This window comes from Mchenga conophoros, linkage group LG16 (genome assembly GCF_057382185.1).
Source record: "Mchenga conophoros isolate Kocher_MC1m ecotype Shallow Benthic linkage group LG16, M_conophoros_male_GT1.1, whole genome shotgun sequence".
NCBI lineage: Eukaryota > Metazoa > Chordata > Actinopteri > Cichliformes > Cichlidae > Mchenga > Mchenga conophoros.
This window is the reverse complement of record NC_140541.1, coordinates 19245507-19267226: the sequence shown is the minus strand read 5'-3', so window position 1 is coordinate 19267226 and position 21720 is coordinate 19245507. Positions and strand designations below refer to the sequence as shown.

Sequence of the window (21720 nt, the reverse complement as noted above, 5' to 3'; positions counted from 1 at the left end):
TCATCAGAAGATATTTATTTAGTAATCTCTATATTTTACATGTCAAAACATTACAGGGAATCAAAAGGAAACATAACCACATGTTTAGTGGATAGATTGGCTGGTCCATTGCATTATGTTTGCAGCTCCTTTATGAAAAAAAAAGAAAAGCAAAAACACATGTAGGGTCTATACCCATCAAAGTAAATGGTAAATGGCCTGTATTTGTATAGCGCTTTTCTATAAAACTTTAATGATTTAGCTTTCCTATTAGTTATAATCCCATCAGTGATAATAATGCACATCAATATAGGCATGGACAAAAAACTGAAACTAGACCCTGAAAAGTTTATATATTTACTTATAATGTAGCACTTTTCACAGACAGACAGTCACAGTGTTTTGTACAAAATAAAAAGTAGGAATAACCAGAAATAAAAATATAATAGCAACTTAAAATGAAGTTTAAAGCAAAAAACCCCAACATGTTAGAAAAGAGAACACCAAAAAAAATGCGAGAATAACATAATCTTAGTAGAAATCTGCTTTTTACAGAGGTGGTGTGTGTCAAAGGCGGAAAATTCAGCCTACTCCTAAAAGGAAAAAGAAGTTGAGATAGAGGATCATGTGGGGATGCACACAGCTCATTTCTTTGCCCAGAGGAACTGTTGCAAATATTTGAAATAGCCCAGTACAAAACTTTTGCTTTTCACATGCTTTTCAGTACTGAAAACAGTCTGTAGCATACATTAAGGAGAAAAACTAAAAATCAGTTACGGGAGGGCATGGTTGCAGTAAAACTGATTAAATTTATGGTAACATTTTCAAGAGACTACCTTTATATTTACAGTTGGTCCTATTAAAAGGCAGTTTTATTTAGCCATTAATGCTATCTAGTCAGGATACATCTGGACTAGACATTTGTTCCTAAATTGCCACAAAGTTGGAGCTGAGAAAGGCACGTCCAGCTACTATTGAAACATTTAGCTGGCGGTTTTTCCACTACACAGACTTTAAGGTAACTACAGTCTCTCCGGTTAGTCTCCGCCCCTCCTCAGATTGAGTGTAGTTGGCTAAAAACTTGCATGATATCTCTCGACTGTGTGCATTTTTTTGCCGATTATCTTCCACAATAGAACATCAACATCTCTGAAGGTCTAAATTTTAAGAGGTATGATTATTTCAGAGACATATATGCTTGTTGTGAGGAAAATGTACCACACCGTCGTCACGTTTGTTGTATCTGGGGTGTTCCCGCTATTTTATGTAGCTCAAGCAGCAAAGCTAACCTAGCTAGCGTGTTGTTGATTCCTAGTCAGCCTGCTGGGAAGAGGCCGCCCACCTACGAGGCAGAAACCCACATTAGCCAACTTCCACAAAGGCTAGGCTAACGCTGGCTCCCTCGGACTTTTGCTTCCTCTTCGGCTTGAAAATAGAAATAACGTTGGTTGTTATAGCAGTCGCTAGTTAGCTGTTTTGCTAACAGCACAGTGGAGAAGCTGCGTACTGTCGCGGTGCTGATTACCGTCCAACCACAAACTCAGGGTGGGTATAATTCCATACGCGGTGAAACAGATTTTTTTAGTTCTTTCTTCTCCTTATTATCCATTTACACGTCTAAACGAGCGTTGTTTCAGTGTATCTCGGTCGCTTTCCTCTAAAACTTGTCGTTGGATCGATCATCGCTGCTCTCGGAAGTCTTGCAACGCTGTAAAACCTTAGCCAGGATTTCCGGCTCCTTTCCATTTGCCCTATGCTGTTTTGTTTCCGTTTATTCTATTTCCGTTTTAAAAGTTTTCTACGTGCAGAGTTAAAGTGTGCTTTAACAAAGATTTGCTGAAGTTACGAAGCACTCGGAGTTTATAGGATATTTTCACGGTTGTTTAGCACGCCGGGATCGATGGTTGTGTAATGCAGCTGCCTCGCCCCGCGTTGCTATATTGAAGCTAACTTGTTTTTTGTAGGCCTGCTTCACTGTACACGTGTAGCCTAACGCATAAATTTGAGTTTGGTGAATTTTTCCAACACGTTTTTTGGACGTGTAGTTATACGTGGTTACTATTTTCTGTAACTACTGGCCTACTAGTTGGCCTTTAGAAGCCACAGCCTCGCCCTCGAGTTGGCTAACGTTAGCAGTCACTGAACTGTTGTAGACGGCCAATGAGGAGTCGAGGCTGAGAGGCCTTTATGGTAGAAAACCCCCATCAAAGTGCCCTGTTTTATTTAACAGGCACAGTATGCTCTTTAAGTAACACGACAGTGAAGTCGTTATTGTTATTTACACTGTAGTATGTATTAGTTGTTTGTATTACTTCGATTAAAGAAATTACAACAGAAAGGTGTTATTGTAGTGATATTGCCCTGTTAATACCTAGTTTCATATTTATTTTTAAACTTTTTTAAAGAACGTAATTATTCGTTTAATAATTTATTAGTTTAAAAGATCTATTAAATATCGTTTTTCAAGTATGTTTTATTTTAGGAATTTATTAGAAGATTACAAGCTATATCAAAACAACCACTTTTATGTTTATTTTCACTTTATTTTTACTTAAATATTTTTAAGAAAGTAAGTTTAGAAATTTAGTAGAAGAATAAAAGATCAATTAAATATCCACTTTTATTTAGTTCTTTTTAACTTTAAATTAGTATTTTAAATGATTATTAGTTCTATCAAAAATCAACTTTTTTATTTTTATTTTTTTACAATTTTAGGTAAAAAATATTACTTGATTTATTTATTAGTTGATTAAAAAGATAAATTTTGTTTAATGATTTCATACTGTATTTGTTATAATTTTGTTTTACAAAACCAAAATTTGCTTGCACCAACTTTGGCTGTTTAATATAATTTTTGTGATTTAAAAATAAATTTAATTAATATTAGTCTTTACAAATGGGTTAATTAAATTCTGATTAAAATATATTTTTGTTTATGGATTGTCTAAAAGTAACTAAGGTAACAAAGACTCTTTCCCCATATAAATATATGTGGACCAGTCCTTCTTACATGTGTAGTGACCCCCAGAGGCCTACTTTGGAAAAAAAAATAATGGTGCATCTCATGTTATAAAGTTATTCCAAAAAACCCAAAACAAAAGCACATGCATTGATAAGTCAGTGCAGCATGGTGTTGTGTTGGTTAGCACCATCACCTGGGTTGGACTCCCGCCCAGCTGTGAACGTAAACTGGATAAGCAAGAGGAGATGGATGGATGGAATGCCATTAATAATCACTACAAACATCAATTTGATGTGCTGGATAGATTTTTGGGTTTTCTAATTAAAATTAGCTGTTTAATTTAACAGTGAGGAGGAGGATAGAAGCTAATTATAGTTTTAGTTTAATTTTAGCATTTTTTAAGTGATTAATTAGGTAGTGTGACCAGCTACCTAATTAAGAGTTTATTGGTTCTTTTCTTTTATGCTGATTATCTGGTTGACAGTAATTTTTGTTTAATGTGTCACTTTATATTCGTGTTGGTAAAACGTTATCTCCCAGCAGAATGTCTAAAAGTGAGCCAGAAGAGATGATAGAGATCGAGATAGATGAACGGGAGAAACAGGCATGCCTGGAAGAAGGGTGAGAGAGATGATTGCATAAATAAAACAATTAATTTGTTCATGCAGCAGCTGTGTTTTTACATTTCTGTCTCATGTTATTTGATTTGTAGTGTTGAGGAGCAGACCATCACTGCGTCAGACTTGATTCAGCAAGATATCGACATAAACGAACCAATTGGTAATCTGAAGAAGCTTTTGGAGCCTCGTATCCAAATCTCATTGGATGCTTATGAAATTTGTTTGCAGGACATTCAGGTAAGAATTAGATAATGACACCTTTCATAATCTGTTCATGATTAAATGATTTTTGTTTGGTCCTGGGTTGAACTGTTTCTCACTGCTGTCTCGCTTTATCTGTTCTTTTCCTCTTAGCTCCACCCTGATCACAGTCTCTTCGATCAGGGAGTAAAGACCGATGGCACAGTGCAGCTCAGCCTGCAGATAATAACCAAACCAGGTACCAAAAGCGTGACACATTTCATATCAAGTACTCAAGTTAGTAAAGAGAGAGTACATTTTAAAATGCATTGTTTTTACTTTTGTTTCTAGGAGAGGAGAGGTTGAACATCTTGGAGATTGTAAAGCCAGTAGAAACAGTTGAAGTAGTGATTGATCCAGATGCAGCAGGGGAAGAGGGTGCTCTGGTGGAGGAGGGACAGCTTATTGCTGTAGAGCGGTCTTCCCTGTCTGATGAGACCTCAGAGCAGGTTACACGTTGGGCCGCAGCTCTCGAAGGCTACCGGAAAGAGCAAGTCCGCCTGGGCATACCGTACGGTGAGGAATACTTGAATGAACTACCTTATTGTAGTGGAAAACAATCATTATTGTGCTAACAAACAAAGACACAAACACGGTTGGTAATGTGTGAGGTTTCTCTCCTCAGACCCTATGCTCTGGTCTGCTGATCAGGTGATCCACTGGGCTGTGTGGGTAATGAAAGAGTTTAACATTGATGAGATGGAAATAGGAAGCATTCACATCCAGGGGCGAGACCTCTGCACTTTCACTCAGGAGGAGTTCCTTCAGAAAGTGCCCAATGGAGAGATACTCTGGAGTCACCTGGAACTCCTTCGCAAATGTAGGTCTGACTCAAATGTTTGTTTCAGCTGATGGAATAAAATGTGTTTTCATGCCAAAATGAAACTAATATTTTGTGCTAATTTCAGACGTGTTGGCCAGCCAGGATCAGTCTGGAGGAGACGCCACCGTCACGATTGATCAGCGTAAGTGTTAGCGTGAAAAATCATCCAAAAGACAATTAAAATAACTGTTTACCTTACACTGAAGAACTCAAATGGATGAGTGATGAACAAATGTTCCCTCTAAGCTGCGCGTGTGCGCAATTGCGCACTGCTGGCACGGTCTCTGCGCACAGAAAATCTGCGTTGCGCACAAAATAAAATCTAACCTGAATTGAAATTAAAATTAATACTCTGACAATTCTCTTTTGCAATGTTAGTCAGTAAGTGACTGTCTGCTCCCGTATGGAATTAGAACGATGTTCTGTAAATAGTTTGCAATGTTTATTTAAAAAAAAAAAAAAAAACCCCGCCTTGGCCGCATTTTTAGGTAAACAGCTGCAAAAAACTTTGTTTGCATAACTCTTTTTTGAAGAACTATATAATTAATTGCCCAACATTGGTCATTATATACTGTATTTTGCAGACAGAGTTACAGGACTCTGTCCCAGACCACTGACTCATAATACAAGTCAGCTTTATTAAAAAAAAAAAAGAAGAAAGAAAATTTTGTTTTCAAAATTGGAGTTCCAATAGTGTTAACATACTAAACAGGTCATGGACAAGATTTATTTATTAATTTTCATTGTAAGTGGGCTAAAGCAGTTAATTAAAACCAGTCTAACATAAATGTAAATGCTGTAATTTGATTATTTTAATAAACCATGTAACTTGGATGGATTCGATGCTGGCGTGACCACAGTGTACAAGTCTGCTGTTGCTCACAGTGGTCCAAGGGACCGCTCAGGGAGTTTGTGTGTTCGCTCAGACACGTGAAAAATTAGAGGGAACATTGTGTTTTCAGTGAGAGACATTTCATCACCAACATCCAGATAAAGATAATCAACTTTATTGTGCTATGTTTAAACTTTGTAAATTCCCTCGGTTGTTTGGGTTATCTTGTCTGATTATACATGACCATGCCCTCCACATAGTTCTGCTCGTTAAACTCTGGACAAAATCCATATATTTAACAGGAAGTTATTTATTAAATAGATTCAGATCCAAAACACATGTTAATGAAGAGTTTTCCCATCTGTTCCTCCAGCTGTGCAGATAATCCCAGCTCAAGTGAGCACACCCACTGCTATAAAGGTGTTGAAACAGAACCGTGGTCCCAGAGCACCTCGCATTTCAGGAGGGGAGGAGCGCAGCTCACCTGGGAACCGTACAGGTAGGACACACGCACACAGCCGCTCTCTAGGCAACTCACTTTTTGTAAAGTCAGAAAGTTTTCAAAAGTGTTCAGGGATAGTTTTGTCACCAATTTTAGGTTTTAGTTTTTAAATTTACAATCTGACCGTAATGTTGCTTTGCATTCAAACTGAAAATGCAACGTTTTTAGCCATTTTGTCTGACAAAACCTTCCTTAATGCGCTATTTTAGACTAAATAGTTGAATACATTTAGAATTGGCAGATTTAGTAATGGTACAAAATACTCCTATTACCATTTCTAATGTTATGTTCTAATCAGTTGTGGCTGTTAAATTGTCTTTTTATTACAGATACACACATTTTATTTGAATAATCTTTTTCAAATACTTTGTGTTGTTTTTCTGTTGTCAGGTAACAATGGTCAGATCCAGCTGTGGCAGTTTCTGCTCGAGCTGCTGACCGACAAGGACGCAAGAGACTGCATCTCCTGGGTAGGCGAGGAGGGAGAGTTCAAACTCAACCAGCCTGAGCTCGTGGCACAGAAATGGGGGCAACGCAAGAACAAGCCTACCATGAACTATGAGAAGCTCAGTCGAGCCCTCAGGTTTGTGTGTTTTTGTTTAATGGCAACTTTTTGTGGCACTCTATCTAAAGTTTGGAGCCAGACATAAGCCATTACCTCACAGGCACCGCAGACAAATGTCTGGTGCAGTGAGATTGACTTTAAACATGCTGCCAACTTTCCAGTACAAAGTCGATTTAGAGTGTAGCTGCAAGTTAGCAAGGCTTCCTCCTGCAGACGCAGACAGCAGTCTTCTTAAAACAGAATATTTCCAGTAGTAGGCCGATGATGCTGACTGTTTCCCTTATGTGGTAATAACAATAATAAAAACAATAGTACATTTTATTTTTTGGCGCCCTTCAAACACACCCTTTGCAAGCCTGAACATTACAGCTAAAAGGGGGATTTTCCTGTCAGTGTAGCTAGCCAAACAACGGAGAACCACTTACTGCTTAAGAGACAGAGTGAAAGTGGACAGTAGAGCCTTGATTTCTTAACAAAAATGTCATTGTTGCAGCCAGGGACAGCAGAAGAGTGATCCCCTTATTTTCAGTTTCAGTGCCCTTTTTTCTGACTGAGTTATTGGGTTTTTTTGGGGTTTTTTATTAGTTAGCTAAAATAAACTACTGTAAGTCTATTAGCAGTAATTAACCAATTAACCTGGAGATGACACATTCTGTACTGACACAAGATGGCGCTCAAAACTTTAAACACTTATCTTAAATCCAGCTTCACAGACAGCGTGACATCTGTCAGGTTTTTGAGAGCAGGGCACCATGGTGTAAATGAGCCTTTATACATGTAGTGCAACATGCCCACTTTATAAATGAAATGGTCGTAGCTTAGTTATAGCAGGGTTTTGAGGTGCGATTTGAACTGTGTCAAAGAATTTAGGCGATAAAAGTGAAGTGGAAGTAAATTCCAAAGACAAAGTGCATCACACCTAAAGGCTCTGGCACTCATCGCTCAGCAGGAGAGCAGCTCAAGCTGAGCAAAGGGAAGGGGTGTAAGGATGAAGGAGGTCTGAAAGATATGGGGCTGCCAAGTCACCGAGAAGGAAAATCTTGCATTGGATATGCTGAGGAATAGGGAGCCAATGAAGCTGGATGAGAATGGCTGTAATATGGTCAGAGTTCTGTACCGTCTGGAGCTGATTAAGGAGATTTTCTGGGAGACCAGAGAGAGTGGTATTGCAGGAATCCAAATGGGAGGCAACCAGGACTTGAGTGCTGTGTTGAGAAAGAAGTCTAGAAATCTTAAGTGGGTGGTAGTAGGCCGAATGTGATGTGGACGATAAAGAGTATTGTTCAAGATGACTTTAAGACTTTTGACGCTTTGGGAAGTGTGGACCTGACAACCATCTTTAGAGACAACAAAATGGTTTATTTTGTGAAGTCAGGATAAGTTTTATTGCCATTGATATTTAGCTGATTGACTGTCACCCTAGTAGTGATGGCCTGTAGGCAGGAGTGACGATCCAAGATAGGAGGATATGAAGAGGAAGAAGAGAGGTTCTTTCTGCTACTAAGAGAACTTAGAACAAACCTGATTATTCTGATATTTTAAAATGTAAAGCTGCTGTAATATAAAAGAACGGATACACTGATGTATTGTCCATTATTCATTTGTTGAAAGCCATCTGCATATCTGTTGTCTCTCATCAGTTGATATACTTTGGTGTGATTCTGAGTTTTGTATTTTCATTCAGATACTACTACGACGGGGACATGATCTGCAAGGTGCAGGGAAAGCGCTTTGTCTACAAGTTTGTGTGTGACCTGAGGACTCTGATTGGCTACAGCGCTGCTGAGCTCAACAGCCTGGTGACCGAGTGCGAGCAGAAGAAACTGGCTCGCATGCAGATGCACGGCATCGGGCAGCCGATCACTACAGTGACCCTGGCCACCACGACGCTAGACAAGGACAGCTGAAGGTCGTCACATTATAGCGCTTGTCAGGTGTTGCGGACAAAACGTGCGCTCCACTGCTGATAAAAAACGTCTCTCAGACACAGAAATGCAAAGCTGGTCTCTGATCAGCGTGGATTACCACCTTTATTATTGTCATTACAGTTTGATTCAAGTTAGACTGAGACAGGTGAAGTTTTTTTTAGCTTTTCTGTTACTCTAACCAAGAGAAGAGTGTTCAGGATGAAGGGAGAATGTCTTTCTGATTACTGATTGTTGCGTGCATGTCATTGAATGCTTGAGTGTGACTGAAAAATCCAGTTAAGAGCTTTGTGTTGTGTGTTCCTTGTCTGTAGTTAGGACCATTTCCACTGTATATACCGGTATTTCATGTTTTTGATAGCCACAAGGGCAAGTGTATTTTCATATTTTCCATTTATAGAGGACCCGTTTTGTATTTTATTTAGTGTTTGTTCCCTGAATTATTGGACCCTTTTTGTCCACTGGGGGAATAAAGTGGCAAGCATTTTCTTAATAGCTGTGTGAGAAGTTTCTCTTTTTAAGACTCACATTGACAGACACCCAAATGCTTCTATGTACATTCAAAATTTTATTGATGGTATAGTGAGTGTAGAAAGCTTTTTCTAAGCAAATTGTTCATTTAACTACACACAGAGAAAGGTCACTGAATCAATGAGCAGAGGGACAAAGAGTTTGTTTCATCACTAGGCTCCAAAGATACCCAGAGTGAGCATCAATACAAATTGAAACATTTGCCTGATTAAGAGCTTCAGTCAGTGTCTATCCACGTGTGGGTGCAATGTGCAGGTGATATGTGTTGTATTTCTCATAGAAATGCACAATATGTCACATTCATGGTTAATAATTTAGAGAGGGCCATGTTTCCTCCTAATAAGTTACAGATTCGACAGGAGCTGAAATATTGAGCACAGGACAAACAGAAGCGCTGTACACGTATACATTAGTGATGTAGAAAAATAGAATGTGACATTTGGTGGAGGAATGTGTCCAGAGAGGAGAAAATGTCTGATTTCCCCACGCCCAAACAGTCCTATTTATGAAATGCTCACATACGACGTCCCAAAGTGCCGCAATGTACAATATTGCTGACACAGCAAGAAGGAGAGGATAAACATGAGGGAAGGGGGGGTTGGGAAAGAAATGACTGGCAGTGGGAATGGAAGTGAAGGAAGGTGTCGTCATCTGAATTATTTACAGCAAAGACAGTGGAATGATAGGCTTTCATAAAAACTTTCCATCTTAAAAGGTTTGAACCTCGAGCCTCTTTCTAAGAAAAATCCAAAGTGCAGCGACAGTTGGCATCAGAGACTGTAACAGCAATATTTGGTGGCAATAATCAAAACTCCCAAAAATGACAAGAGTGCATAGAACGCAAACAAGTAACACAATCATCTTCCTTTCGGATACTATTACACTTCATATATTACATACATAGAGCTTTTTTTTCTGCCCATGCAGCTAACACAACAGTGAAGCATGGAGATGAGCAATAAAGAGCCAAGATTCAGTTAAAGCAAGTCTGTGACGACAAAGCAGACCGGATTCTGAATACTCGTTTTTTTCTTCATGTCACAAAGAAGACGCCAGAAATGTACAATCCTTCTAAAATATCTAGGGAGAGGACCCCCCCCTTCCCCTCCTCGTCCTGAGGACCTTCACATACAGTATACTTTTAATCAGTCATCAATATTGCCATGCACTACATATACTTACAGCTAATCTCTGTCTTAATATATTACACGTTTAAAAAAAAAATGTTTTTCCTGCTTTTACATATTTTTGATTGTATATATTTATGTATTTTTTTCTTCATTTTTTTCTCATTTTTTGAAAAATAAACCTGAAACACTATTCGTGCGACGGGTCGCTCTGAGAGCTCTCGTCGGACCGGTTTGAGGAGCAGTGAGGGAGTAATTGGTAAATTACAAGTTTCGGCTGTGGGTGTCTTACTGCCGTGATGTCGTATAAACAGTCGACGAGGGGTTTTCCAGTACAAATGCTATGAGAACTCCAGGGGCTGACTGAAATGTGTAGGTGTAACAGGATACCTTTGTCTAACCGGGCTGCTGGGTAATGCTTAGCTCTGTACAATCAAGGGATTTAAGGAGGCTTTGTTCCATATCAGTTTTCTTTGGCCCAAACCCCTGACAAAAATGTCTCCTTTCCTTACTTTCAAAGACACAAACCAGGCTATGCAGTCATCCTCGCACCCTTCACCTCCTGAACAGGGCGCTGAAGGTGCTGGGGCTGAGGGCAAAGGAGCTGAATGGAACAGAGCGCAGGCTGACACTGTGGGGGAAATGTTGTTGTGCAGCTTTTTAGTTCTGCATCTGCTCGAAGAATTTGTAGGTGGGATTCTCGTAGCCGTTCTGCTGCATCTTGGCCAGGTGACGCTCCTCTGGCGTCACAGCTGCATCCACCTTTGGACAAGAGGATGAGGAGTTACTAACACGCGAACCGTGTTTGATCTATGAGCACAAACTGGTGAGCCTTTTACCTCGATCACGCCGTGGTGAATTGAAGTGTACTGTTTCTTCCTCAGCATCACCAAGGTAATGACAATGACTGTTGCTATGACCACCCCACCAACCATCAGCCCGATAATGGCGCCTTTATTGGATCCAGCGTCATTAGCGAAAAACACCTGACATTAAAGAAAATAATAATAGTAAGTCAGTCATAAATCCCTGAAGGAGATGATATTTGATGACTGGGTTTGCTGGGTTTTCCTACCAGTTTTTCATGATAAACTTCATATCCAGCACTCTGCCTCTCTTCAGTGTCCATCCGCACTTCTGGCATCTCCTCCGGCTTCAGGGCAGACACTGAAACCACAGAATCAATCACCCAAATTAATCCCAGAAATCGAGCACATGGATTTCTGCATCTCTCCTAAAACAGAGAGAAACAGAAAATCATTTGCACCCACAGCCATCGACCGTTTAATTCTCATCCAAATAGCAGATGAGCTATTTAAGACATATGAATTTCCCTCTGGGATTTAAAAAAAAAAAAGATTCTTATCCTTAGTCTTATAGGAAATGAAGCAGTAGAAAGACATTTAGAGGTGAAATAAAACCCCAAACTGTCTTTTAATACACAAACAGCGGGAGGAGGTGATTTCATTTGACACTGTGGATTCCTGTAAAGTCCTCAGAGTACGTGGGATTATTTGCCCCCGTATTAATCCCTCAGTATGGAAGCCCCAAACGCAATTTCATTGTTCTTGACAATGACAATAAATAAATAAATACAAATACAATACAAATACAAAATCTATCAAGTAGTTGAACAATTTTTGGTGGATCAAAGGACACTTAAAAGAGTCTCATCGAAACCCAGGAGCCAACCACATCTCAAATGAATCTCGAAACTGGATATAGACCTGCCTTGTAATTTTGAGATGTTTTTATTTGGCATAAGTGTCAACTGCTATTATCCAATTATAATCATTAATCCTTCACCAACAGCAACTGATAGAAAACTTGCGTGTGATTCAAATACAAATCATTTACAGGAAAGGATTACAACAGCTTTGTGCAGATGTTGCAACACTTTGATATGGACATATGCACACCACTTATTAATGTAACATTGTAGAGTATTTCAATCACTTTACTGCCCAGTATCTTGTTTGTGTGTGTTTAGTGTTATGAGAACATGTGTGCAGTAAGACTGCAAAACCACAATCAGCACCACAGCATGTGAGTCATGGTCTACTCTGTCTCACCCTCTTTATGGGAAATATGAGTTACTACCATAATGTCAGGAGTACAGGGTACCACCTTTTTTAAAATTTCTCAGATATTCTTCTCACCTCATGATCCCACCATCATTAGGTGTGAGTCTCCTGTCACACTGTGGTGCTCCGATTCTTGGTGATGATGTCGCTGCCGTTATGGAGCTCACTTAAGTTTATCTATGAGACACTTCTCTATCAAACACTAAATGGTTTTTTTCCCAAAAGGATCAAAAAGGCTACAACCTAATATTAAAGAAAGCCTGAAAGCTTTAGTGGAATTATAAAGACTCAGGAAACTGTAATAACTTATTGCTGTCTTTCAGCTCTCCAACTAACAGTTTAAAATCACTCATTTAAGGTTAACTTTTCGCTCCTGATGCTTTTAGACGCCACTCTTCTTCCTCCTCTCATTTCCCTCATCCCCAAACCAATCGTGCCAGAACGCTTCCCCCTCCTTTAGCCTGGTTCTGCCAGAGGTCTCTTCATCATGTGTGTCCTCACAGGGGATTCTCTCTAATATATTAGGCTCTTTTTCATATAGTATAAAGCACCTTATAACAACTGTTGTTGAACTGGTGCTTATTAAATAACAGGAATTGAGTGAAACTGAATATAGCCAGTGTTATATTATGTTCATACTCCCTGAGGTTTCTCTCTTCAGTCTCCTTCTCTCATCTGCTTAAGAGGAGCACAAGTTGCACCTGTGCTGCTGTTTCGACTGACTCTTAGCATGAGGTCTGGCAAGTGCAATGTTAGAAACGACCTGAATTTTGAAACCTGTCCTTAATATGCAGTAAATGTATACGAGTGAGGATGTAAGTATGTACTTGTGTTTCCGTTTGGACTTCACATACATACCAGGCCGTGTGGGGAGTCCTCTGTCTGGAATTGGACGAGCATCGACGGGTTCAACTACAGAAATACAGCGTGTAACAAAAATATTCAATATCAAACCACATTTTTAAAAAGTTAATAAAATTCAATTTATGTCACAAAATGTAGTGTGTGTTACCATGGTTCTCTGTGTTGGGCTGATTGAAGCTCTCAGGGTGAATGAACCCCAGCCCATCCAGGCCAGGGTCCATAGGAGCCGAGCTGTAGGCCTGATCAGGCATCAGAGCGTCGTTGCCATAACTCACCCTGCCATCCATCTGCAAACACAGAGGAATGTTAATCAGGATACGTGGCGTTTGGGTGGCTTTTTATTTATAACCCGATCAAATTATGATGTCTATGTGGAAAAGATCACTAATAAAACCTCATTTAAACAGGCGCAGTATCACAACATCATTTTCTTTGTTAATCGCTTTAATTACACTACTCCCATCACGTCAGTGGTTACAGTGACTTTGTTTTGTCATGTCAGTCTATGTGATTCCAATATTTATGCCAGAATGTCCACGTTCACAAAGAAGACTTTGCATTTGTGAGTTGGTGCAACTTGACTCACCCGACCATCGCTCTGCAGTGAAGAGACTTGCTGAAACAGCTCCGCCTGAACTCGCTGCATTATAATTGCTACAAAGAAAAGGAACAAAATGAGAATGAAGCAGATGGTTAAGTGATGACAAATCCGAGAAAGGAATGTGGCGGTTAGAGGGAAAAGCAAATCAAGGCTACACAATAGCCTAAAGTGGTGAAAGTAATCATGGCGGAATGAAACTGCATTATCAGTGTTTTAGTGTCCTGTAATCAGTGGACTTCAAACACATGTTAAAAGCATCGCTTTAATTCACACTACAGGGAGTTAAAGGGTACTGAATAAGTGTGGTTTGGATGGTTGTTGCATAACACAGATTGTATAATCTCAAGTTTTCTATTTAATCAGGACAACATAAGATCTCAGAATCTCTTTTTACATATGCTGCCCAAAGTAGCAGCACATACATAACAACAGTTAAGTACATGCAATTAGAAAATAAACATACATAAAAACAGAGAAACAACCAAAATTTATAAACTTTGTTGTCAATAAAAAATGAATACCTCAGTAAAAGTAACTGGATAATGCTGGAAACAAAGGTAATAATACTCAGGCGAAACATTTGCATCCGAGGAATTTAAAAATTGCCTTAAATTCATGAAGTTAGAGCAGTCCCTCAAGTTTTAGTTGATTCTCACTTATTTCAGGAGGAAATTCCAAATTCCGCATGACCCTTTGGGACAGGTAGAGGGAATGAATCTTGGGACCTTGGGGCCTAAAAGACAAGCTTCCCACACTTTTTTTGATGAACGCAATTACACTTGTTTTCTTAATAACGGCCAAAACTGGTCTGATTCGATATGTAGCCATCTGTAGTGGACTACAACGGTGAAACAGGGGAACTGCAAAAAACCCGATGAAAGATGCAACATTTATTATCTGACTTTTTCCACTCTCTTTTATGAGCTGAGACTCTGTCCGTTGAATATTACTGTCACTGTGGCTGGACTTATGCTTTGCCCTACACTAATGTTGAAAGGCATATTCACATTTCTGCCATTGTCAAATACAGGCTTTTGCAGTTACATATAATCTGTAGGAGTTGGTACACACCTCATGCTGTAACTGGCATATCTACATGAGATCTCCTCTGCTTCACCTTTCTTGGTTAAAACGCAAATCAAAACTAAGCTATCAGTCTTTCGATGAACCATGCTCGCCTTTATTTCTTTTTAATATTACATTCTGTTCCAGCATGGTCCCTTTGACCCATGCCTGAACAGCATGCCTTAGGAACGAATTGAGAAAGACTTTCTCCCAGCAGGTAAACTGCCCCGTCAAACAAACCAAACAAACAAACAACATAAAATATAAGTGAAAAACTTTAGTCATCGGCTTTCACAACAATTAAACAAACATGCTATTATGGTAATGGTAAATGGCAAATGGCCTGTATTTATATAGCGCTGGAAGGTTTTTCCCATTCTGAAGGCAACAAAACAGCCATTTAATAGGACTGTCAAAATAATCCCTTTATGTCTGCTGAGCACTTGTACCTCTTGCTGAGTGAGCAATCGCGTTTAGCATGTGAATAAAACAACAAGAATACTTTCATAGATTTCGCAACCTATGACCTAATTTTAATACCAACTGCCTAAAACCAGTGAGGCACTGGAAGCTACAAATGACATTTGGATGAATTCTCAGTAATAGATGTTTCGGGGATTTACTGTGATGAGTGTCCTCAACCTTTGACTTTTAAGAATAAGACATGAATAAACACATACCGACTTGGTTTTGGATCTCATTTGCCACACTTGGCACCTTGTAGAGCAGACCCAACGACTGATTCATCCTCTCATCAATGACACGAAGATGAGTCAACACCTGGAGATGAGAAAAAAAACCCACTTTGTGATTGTGTCTATTTTAAAAGCCGTAACTTATTTTTATGATGCTTAAAGACTTTGACTGTTTGATCCAGATACCTGAGGGCGGATCTGAGCAGCCTTCTTGGGATCGACTGTGCGGACATGCTCATAATGCTTCAGCGTGTGCTGCCTGTCCTTTTGCTCTGCGCGGATGTACTTTTTCAGCAGGCTCAAAACTTGACGGGGCTGGTGGTGGCACAGGGTTATGTAATAAGTGGAATTATAACACGTTGGATACGCTTCTTAAACATGTGCGCCTTGCTGATAAACAACCTCAAAAGACTCATTGATCGAAACTGTTTGGCACCAATTTAGAGTATTAAATCAATGTAGCGTTCCTGTTATTAGGATGTTGTTAGGTGTGTGGGGACGTGCACGTACCCGTGGAGGATTGGCCTGCAGGGCGCTTAGGTAATTTTCGAGAGCCCGGCGTCGGCGGCTGTTCAGCAGAGCTTCCACCCGGGCCATGTGGGTTTCCACCAGCTGCTGCCTCTCCCCCGCTGCCTCCTGCTCCAAAGCCTCCACCTTTATCTGGAAGTGCTGCAGATACAGTACTTTTTACACAGTCGGTATATGAACAAATACCCACACTGCATTACGGTAGAAACATGTGTTTGGAAAGAAGAGGTCTGTCTTATTTCCACCATTAAATACAATGATACACTTTCAACCTCAGGCCTGACAGATATATTGGCTAACAAGTATCACAGGCTGATATTGGCCATCATCATTTATTTATCTGAAATGTATTCTACAGGGTTAAAAATACTGACGACCTCCAATGCTACTCCTCAGCCTTCTTGAGTTATCACATTTACAAGATTTTCAGAAGACTTGACATGTGGACCTTGAGGTCAAGTATTTTAGTAGATGCACATATGGTATCAATTTTCAAATTTTACGTTGCCTCATTCTTGAATTGTCTTGTTCATAAACTTGGATGTCCATGCTGCTCGCCCAGCCACCCATCGGGATGACGACAGCACCCCATCGTCCTTTTACTGCTCAAGTGTAAGTTTAACCTCTCGCTGACCCTTTTCAGAATATCAGCTGACACATCGTCAATTACAATTATTAAATCTTATTTTTAGCTCCCCATCGCAAACTCCATGGACATTTAAATCCATTCAATTCATTAGGGTTAATTAAGATATAATAACTCACTTAACTGGCTTTAAATGTAATCTCCCTTATAAATGCACCCGTAACCAAGAAACTCTAAATTCTATTTCTCTTCAACTTTTGCCAAATTTGTCCTGGATAATATAAATCTCAGTTATGTAATGTATATGTATGTAATGTAACTCTTTTTGGCAATTAGACATTTACAGCAGACACTGTGGCCTGATTCCTACCTGGATGACTGCTTTCTTGTCTGCACGAGGCAGATTCTTGGCCTGCCTCTCAGCCTCCTCCCACTCCTTCATAACCTGAAGTGTCAGATTGAAAGAAAAAGCAAGACGTTTAAGCTTCTGTCATGGTCTACATCAGCGGTCCCCAACCCCCGGGCCTCGGACCGGTCCGTGAGTCATTTGGTACCGGGCCGCGAGAGTTGAGGCTCAGGTGTGAAATGTATGGTTTTCAGGGTTTTAATCGGTTTTCAGCGTTATTTTGTTATCGTTTTTATCGTTAACTCGGTTTTCCTGGGTCTTTTTACGTGTGTCATCTTTTTTTTGTTTTTCGGTACCGGTACTAGTTTTATTTTGTTGTATTTATCCGCGACACCTTAAAGGCCGGTCCGTGAAAATATTGTCGGGCATAAACCGGTCCGTGGCGCGAAAAAAGGTTGGAGACCGCTGGTCTACATCACATTGAGAGGAATGCTTACGATAAGAAAACACACAAACACACACCTGGGACATCTTTTCACGGTGTTTGGCTTCCAGGCTTTCTTTGGCCTTCTGGAAGTCTGTGTGTTCGCTGTCGTCACCGGGTGATTCCAGGTAGCGATCCACAGCGTCTGGAGGACTGGGGGCCATTGTTGGTACTGGATGAGAGTACGGGGAGATGGGAATTAAACACAGAGCAGTTGAAAGCAAACTGAGGTGCAGAACAGAGATAGACAGATGTTTAAATGCAGGAAAAACACTGAAATCGGTCAGCTGGAAACCCACAATGCATTCAGTTATAAACAATTCCACTTGTTTGATGAAAGGGTGGGTTAGGGACTTGAGAGATTAGGTACACACAGAAAATTAATGGAAATTCTATGTAAATATTTACATAAGAGATAAGCAGGATTTCAGGGGACAGAAAGTGAAGTGTTTCCCACAGTTTTGTGTGTCTGTTGAATGTGGGACCATGGAGATAAGGACTGCTCAGTCAGGATGAGGGCCGACTGTATCGCTGATGATTTCGCCGTGAGGAAACGGAAACCAGCTTAAAACTTAAAAGAGTGCATTCCCTTTTTCCACACACACCACCAACACACATCTGGTTAAGACACACCGATGGAATCTTCACTACTACAGAGCTGCAGGCACAATTTTTTTTTTCTTTTACAAACACACACTGCAGTGTGAAGCATGCAGACACACACGGGTATAGAAACGCATGCAGACACAAGGTGGCATTCACCGTTGGGTCTTCACACTGTTATGACAGCGGTGCGGGTTAGAAATGATTCAATGAGTGATTAAATGGTTTGGAGGTGAACGACTGTGTCATGGCCACTCTGCACCATGGAAACTCTCCCGTTGGCCAGTAGGATTTAAAAAACTAAACTAAACTAAACAAAAACAAACAAACAAAAAAAACAAAAACAAAACACTGCTGGCACTGAGTCACGCACTAATAAAACTGCAGTTTATCTTCATTTAATCCCTCGTTTATCATTCTAATTAAGCAGAATTAACCCTGTTTTAGTGATTTGCTTAAACCCACAGTGTCCAGAGGTTTCAGGGAGTAATCAGCCTTTTTAAATAATGAAATTTATTTTTTTCATATTTCATATGTGGGTTTGACTTATAAGGGAGTTCTCATAAAGAGGTATCTGAATTGCAAAGAAGCAGTGAAATCACAGATCTGTGAAGCCTGCTGACACGTTAACAATATTACTTATATAATGTTAAAGTCACTTTTCAATGCAAATTAGTTTGATTTGTAGGATTTCACACATTAAAACTAACTAGGAAAATAGGATTTCCAAAAAAAAAAAAAAAAAAAAAAAAAAAAAATCTACATGCCACGTTATCTGTTGTTAACGCCAGCGAGGATGTATTTCAACATCAAGCTACCACAGGTGAGTACACTATTGTGCAAGCTACACCTGTTAAGAACACAAAAGAATGTTATTGAAAATTATGTAAACATTTGAGCTGCACTCTTAGCCAAAAACCCCACATGTGTTTGTTTAACGCTGTGTTTGAACCGTGTGTGCTACAGTGAAATCTATAACAAAGGCAGCAGCTAAACTCTCTCGAGGCAGGCGTTGCCGATTTGCAACTAACATTCTGATTACCCCACATACATATTTTATGAGTTTTTTTTACTCAGAAGTACCACTGCAGGACTTGGTTGTGCATTAGCAACAAAAGGTTTAATTTGAGCCTGAGAGGGTTAATGTTAGAGTTGGGGGGGGGGGGTTCTCTTTTTACCTAAAAAACAAAATGAGCAATATTCCCCAGAGTGTCAGCAGTTATTTGGTACACTGTATGTGTGCCACATTTTCACTTTTGACTTTTGAAAGACTTTTTTTTCTCCGGTAGAACTAACAATGATTTGGTCCTTTTGAACTAGGTTTGCTCACAGCCTTGTAATGTTGTGGCCCTCTTTTTTCTTCTTCTTGTGTCTACTTTTGCTTTCCAATTCAAAAATACAGTTTCTATCTTGATGGAAAAAATGATGAAATGAATGAAACTACAGCCAGTTGTCAGTGCTCTGAAAGGTTAACAGGCCTCAGACGGTAAGGTCAGTGAGAGACAGAAAGAACGAGCGAGCCAGAGAAACAGTCTGTAGCAGCCTGAGGACAGTAATCAGGCTCCTGATGTGGACACTTCAGGTTGTAGCTTCAGTCCTGGGACTTACACGAGCTGCTGCAGACAGCGAGGCAGTACTCCTCCGACTCAAAGTTATTCCTGTTGCCCCCACAGCCCCCAAACAAGAAGGGGGCGCAGCGGCCCGTCTCAGGCATGAAGTACCAACGCTCCAGCATGGCGTGACATGGGCCTGACTCAGCACGAGCCCAACAAACCGCTGAGACATGTACACATAGGCAAATTAAACATGAATGCAAAAGGTGAGGTTTGGAATTTTATGGGAGACAGAAGTAACTCAACATAGCGACACATGATGGAAATCAAACCATGAACAAAAAACAAACAAAAAAACTTAAGGAGAGTGAGAAGAGGGCAGAACTGCTTCATTTCTCACCTCTAACGACCTCTTCAACTGACTCAGTGGTGGTGGTTGTCGTTGTTGTCATGGCGATGTTAGCGTTGGGCTCATCGCCATCTCGGTCATCCGTCATATCGACTTCCTCGTCGTCTTCTTCTCCATCCCCGTTGTCATCCCTTTCAAACGTTTCCACCTCTTCTTCCACATCCTCGTCATCCTCCCTGGCGGCCAGCTGTATGTCCGTTGGGCGGGTCATGCTGCGGTCAGAACGGGTGGTTCAGCCTTTGTATCAACAGGCGTGCACAGAAACGAGTCAAAGTCCACCTGTGATCGTACCTGTTATCAGAGTATTCGCTCTCAGCTCCGCCCCACCACACATCGGATTCCTCCCCCTGAAGCTGTGCGCTGTCTGACTCCCGTTCAGCCCAGGCCGGGCAGCACACAAACTCCACCCCTCGAAAACGGTCTATACCACATGGCAGCAGCATCCCATAGTCGTGGAGATTCATGGAGCGGTCTCCACAGTACTAATTTTAACAGCACACAGCATCCAAAATCAAACACCATAATGTTCAATCGGTTTAATCCTTATGAGAGCTAATTGCGGCAAACCCAGAAACCTGAACTATGGCTTACTGAATATAAACAGCACAGAAAAGGACAAGAATAACTCAGAAGAAAGTGCCAGGGAAGGCTGACAGCACTGAGTCATACAGTGGCGCTACCACAGAAACAGAAGGACAATGAGGGAAGCAAACAGACACAAAAAGCCACCCTCCTCACCTCTTTGGCTACAGTGTGCCAGTACAGGTGGCTCTCGCATTGATCCATACGCTCCTGGTGCAGAAACTTACACTTGTCGGGAACGAGCAGGGCGTCACTCACAAACTCTCCTACTGCAACAGAAATACACCTTTTTGCATGTATTGTACACTTTTAAAGATGCAACCATGCATAAACACACTCAGTAACAAAGGGACTAAAAAAAGCTCACCCAGACAGCGGTGTGGCACCACAATATGTGCATGACTGCGGCATTGCCTGCGGTCCTTCTTGCACCAGTTGGAGATACTGACAGGCTGGTTGGCCTCCACAACATTTGTAATCTGCAGCTCTGGGTACACCTGTGCAAACATGGGAGATTTGAATGTTATTGCTGCAATACTTCATACCTCTCTCTCTCTGCAGTGCTGTTTTACTCGGTTGAAATACCTCCTGGCAGTACTGCAGGATGCCCTCCTTGGTGCCAATGCAGCTCTTGGTACCAGAAGGGTCGGACTCCCATTTGCCGCTCTGCACATTGATGTGCATGTTGAGCTTCCCGCAGAACATGGCCACCTGGGGCTCGGTTAGCAAACCCACCGAGTCATCATCTGGCACCTGGACAGAGAAAAAGTATAAAACAGAACAATAACGAAAACTACCAAACTCCCTAAAGTATAGCGTATCCATAAATATCTCATCATGCAGCTTATACTGTATGTACCAAGTTCCTCTGAAGTCATTCTACTGCATACTTCAAATATAAAGTAGTGAGATTAGTAAGTCATAAAGATGAATGCTTTTAAATTCCTCAACAATACTACTGCCATAGAACAGCACATTTTTTGTTTTCTTAATCTGTCTGTCAAGTCTGGCTTTACTCCATTAGTTAAAGTACAATGGGAGTGTTCAGAAGGGAAAATAAAAGTAATCTACAAGGTATTAAATTCTAGCTACGAAAAACCCCCCATAAGGTATAAATAATGTCTTTCCATAGAACCGGGTTTGGCAGTCGATTTCATAGGATACTGCTATCAGCATATTTTTCCATCCTTTTTGTTTGGGACACAATTGGTGGA

General features: G+C 40.5%; 2 protein-coding genes across 5 annotated transcripts in view; one reads left to right on the top strand and one right to left on the bottom strand.

Annotated features, from left to right (window-relative positions):
• Window positions 1-1004: 1004 nt before the first annotated feature.
• gabpa (GA binding protein transcription factor subunit alpha) lies at window positions 1005-8941 on the top strand. 3 transcript variants are annotated; one of them, XM_085250148.1, is made up of 10 exons: window positions 1005-1150; window positions 3485-3562; window positions 3654-3798; window positions 3916-4000; window positions 4093-4317; window positions 4427-4621; window positions 4710-4766; window positions 5830-5955; window positions 6349-6541; window positions 8208-8941. In XM_085250148.1, the coding sequence occupies exons 2-10, from the start codon at window positions 3486-3488 to the stop codon at window positions 8428-8430; spliced, it is 1326 nt and encodes a 441-aa protein (XP_085106274.1). In that variant the 5' UTR covers window positions 1005-1150; window position 3485; the 3' UTR covers window positions 8431-8941. The 3 variants fall into 3 exon arrangements, with proteins under 3 accessions (XP_085106274.1, XP_085106275.1, XP_085106276.1); XM_085250149.1 differs by having other exon boundaries at window positions 1026-1150; window positions 3482-3562; XM_085250150.1 differs by having other exon boundaries at window positions 1060-1524.
• A 55-nt stretch (window positions 8942-8996) lies between these two features.
• Window positions 8997-21720, bottom strand: part of LOC146556620 (amyloid-beta A4 protein-like) — a 17991-nt gene continuing 5267 nt past the window's right edge. The window contains exons 2-18 of one of the 2 annotated variants that reach the window (XM_085250146.1): window positions 21092-21259; window positions 20874-21003; window positions 20663-20775; window positions 20216-20406; window positions 19916-20136; window positions 19571-19738; window positions 17398-17531; window positions 16900-16974; window positions 15926-16084; window positions 15602-15730; window positions 15401-15500; window positions 13641-13708; window positions 13203-13341; window positions 13049-13102; window positions 11182-11273; window positions 10946-11092; window positions 8997-10868 (exon numbers count right to left, since the gene is read on the bottom strand). In XM_085250146.1, the coding sequence (XP_085106272.1) occupies window positions 10767-10868; window positions 10946-11092; window positions 11182-11273; window positions 13049-13102; window positions 13203-13341; window positions 13641-13708; window positions 15401-15500; window positions 15602-15730; window positions 15926-16084; window positions 16900-16974; window positions 17398-17531; window positions 19571-19738; window positions 19916-20136; window positions 20216-20406; window positions 20663-20775; window positions 20874-21003; window positions 21092-21259 (2190 nt within the window). In that variant the 3' untranslated portion in view covers window positions 8997-10766. The remainder of the gene's footprint in view (window positions 10869-10945; window positions 11093-11181; window positions 11274-13048; window positions 13103-13202; window positions 13342-13640; window positions 13709-15400; window positions 15501-15601; window positions 15731-15925; window positions 16085-16899; window positions 16975-17397; window positions 17532-19570; window positions 19739-19915; window positions 20137-20215; window positions 20407-20662; window positions 20776-20873; window positions 21004-21091; window positions 21260-21720) is intronic. The other variant, XM_085250147.1, reaches the window with a different exon arrangement.

Excerpts from the sequence above, each read along its gene's own strand:
- gabpa (XM_085250148.1), top strand. The coding sequence starts at position 3,486 with ATGTCTAAAAGTGAGCCAGAAGAGATGATAGAGATCGAGATAGATGAA. Across the intron at positions 4,001-4,092 it reads GCAGATAATAACCAAACCAG|GAGAGGAGAGGTTGAACATC; the intron begins GTACCAAAAGCG and ends TTTTGTTTCTAG. Across the intron at positions 5,956-6,348 it reads CTCACCTGGGAACCGTACAG|GTAACAATGGTCAGATCCAG; the intron begins GTAGGACACACG and ends TTCTGTTGTCAG.